At 69.0% G+C, this 2,397-nt stretch overlaps 1 protein-coding gene across 1 annotated transcript in view; it reads left to right on the forward strand.

The window, feature by feature from the left end:
• The window catches only part of PDCD6 (programmed cell death 6), a 13,286-nt gene extending 10,908 nt beyond the window's left edge, over positions 1-2,378 (forward strand). Inside the window, exons 9-10 of the mRNA XM_012734900.1 lie at positions 1,508-1,837; positions 2,144-2,378. Coding sequence (XP_012590354.1) covers positions 1,508-1,837; positions 2,144-2,228 — 415 coding nt within the window. The 3' untranslated portion in view covers positions 2,229-2,378. The remainder of the gene's footprint in view (positions 1-1,507; positions 1,838-2,143) is intronic.
• The last annotated feature ends 19 nt before the right edge of the window (positions 2,379-2,397 follow it).

Genomic DNA, 2,397 nt, shown 5'->3' on the forward strand with positions numbered 1-2,397 from the left:
GCAGGGCCCCGCTCGGGGCCTCAGGCCGGGCCCAGAGTGGCCAGCACCCGAGGGAGTAGCCGCAGGAGGCAGGCAGAGAGGGGGCAGGAGACCTGAGCCTGGACGCTGGGAAAGCTCCCGGGTGCGGTGGCAGCAGACACAGCCCGCGGGCGACCTGCACCTCCTCTGCCAACAGCAGCAGTGAGGCGGGGGGGTGTTCCCCCACTGCCCCAAGTGGCCTCTTGAAGCCAGGAGCCCCCCGCTGGGCTCCAGTCCCTGCACCTGCCACCGGCGTCTCCAAGGGACGCGTTTGGGGGGCCCCACCCGGTGGCCCCCTCGCGGGTGCCCCCTCCCTCCTTGGAGGTCTAGCACCACTGTGTGGGGGGCTGACGGGAAAGGGGGCAGGTCACCGACACTGAGGTGCAGAGTCAGGGCCTGGAGGAGCTTGGGTGTTTCCACAAGCCGAGACCCTCAGAGTCTCCGAGGGGCCCCCAGGGAGTCCCACTGTGCCAGCCACACCCCTGCGAGGAGGAAGCTTGGGGGACCTCTGGCAGTCACCCTGGGGCTGAGACCCTGAGGGGCCACACTGGGGGCCTGGGCTGCAGTCCTGCTGTGTCCCTACAAGGAGGGAGGGGGCCCCCAACGTGTCCCTTGGAGACGCCGGTGGCAGGTGCAGGGACTGGAGCCTTCAAGAGGCCACTTGGGGCAGTGCCCCCCCCCACCTCACCGCTGCTCTTGGCGGAGGAGGTGCAGGTCGCCCGCGGGCTGTGCCCGCTGCCAGGCCCTCCACTGCCGCTCCCCGCCCAGGGCTTGGCTCTGGCTGTGTCTGGGGGATCGGGGTGGGGGCAGAAGTCCTCCTCCCTCCCAGCGCCTTGCAAGGGACACCACTGGCCCTGGGCTCTGCCCCTGCTGGAGGGAAGGTCAAGGGCTGGGGCGATGGTGGTGTGTGCCCCTTTTTAGCTGGGGTCCCGCTGAGGGGAGAGGCCTGGGCCCAGGTGCCCTGTGCGTTCAGCCCCGTGGGGGGAAGCGGGGTGTAGGGTGGCCGTCTGCTGCTGCCTGCTCGCGTGCCCTGCGTGAACGGGAAGCTGCCAAAGGCAGGATGTGGCGGCTGAAGCCGGGGACCACTGCCTGAATGTGGGGAGTCCCTTCTCTGTTGCCCAGGGGTTCCCCTGAGGGACCCCAGCTCCACGGGGCTCCCAGCATGCCTCCCAGGTACCGTCAGCCTGTGCTGACTGAGGGCCACAGAGTGCACAGGACAGGCGTGGCAGCGGGAGGGGACAGGGTCTGGGGGGTGCTCCAGGGACCCAGCTTTGCTGCTGCCGCTGGAAGGGCAGCCCCTCTGCCCGTCTTGCCCCTGTCTGTTGGGGGGTTCCTGCAGGGGACAGGTGGGATGTGACAGGCGCTTGGCAGAGGGGAGATGTCTCCCCAAGGTGCGGAGATGGGGTCTGAAGAGAAAGCTCCAGCGGCTCTGGGAGGGTCTGCGGGGCCCAATGCTCAGGGCACCCCAACGTCCTGCTCCTGTTCCCAGGTCCGGGGGCTCCACACACCTGGACCCGCTCACCTCTCCAAGGCACGTCCTCAACATCACATTCACGTGTGTTCACCGCCCAGGAGAAAATACGGAGGAAGCGCAGCAGGGTCCCGCCTTCCCGCGGGAGCCCTGGTCGGGCGTGTGGCTGTTCCCAAACGCGGAAAGAGCATCCAGCCCCCGCGAGTCCGGTGCGCGTCACGCACCTGACAAAACTTGGAGCAAGACGCAGCTGCAGGTGTTAGCTGCTGCTGGAAGGTCACGGCACAGGGTCTCCGCACCAGCCCCTGCCTGCAGGGGCAAGGGGCGGGCACCCCTCCTGGCAGACCGGTGAGCAGAGCAGCCCCCCAGAGGGCCCCCAGCCGCTTCAGGAAGGTGTGATGGGAGCGGAGACAAACACGCCGGCCCAGATTTGGGGCGGCTGTTTTCTGCAGGGACCCAGGAAAGCTGGCCTGTGGGTGCCCCAGGCTTCGGGAGGAGGCACCAGCTAGAAGGGTCAAGAGAAGGGTACCTGGGGTGGGAAGGCTCCTCCAGAAGCCAGGGTGCAGTGCCCAGCCGCTCGTGGGAGACCCTACAGCTGCGCGGGCCAGGGCCAGGGCGCCTTCCTGCAGAGGTGAAGTCCGTCCGCCCCTCCAGCCTTCGGGCCTCAGCTCCTGGGCGTCTCACAAGCGGCCCGGCAGCCAGCAGGAGACGGCCGACCGCAGCCTCGCCACACCTGTGAAGCAGCAGGTGCACGCTTGGCCTACGGGGGCGCCGGTTGGACGACGCTTGGAGGAGCCTGGGTGAGGAATAGAGGGGCCTGGGGGAGCCCTGGCCTGCAGGGGCCAAGGCGGACCCGGTGGGCCTGGAGGCCAGCGGCGCAGGAGTGCGCAAAGAGCGGGGTCCTGGGA

The sequence above is a fragment of the Condylura cristata genome, unplaced genomic scaffold, assembly GCF_000260355.1.
Source record: "Condylura cristata isolate star-nosed mole 26May11 unplaced genomic scaffold, ConCri1.0 scaffold00091, whole genome shotgun sequence".
Classification (NCBI taxonomy): Eukaryota; Metazoa; Chordata; class Mammalia; order Eulipotyphla; family Talpidae; genus Condylura; species Condylura cristata.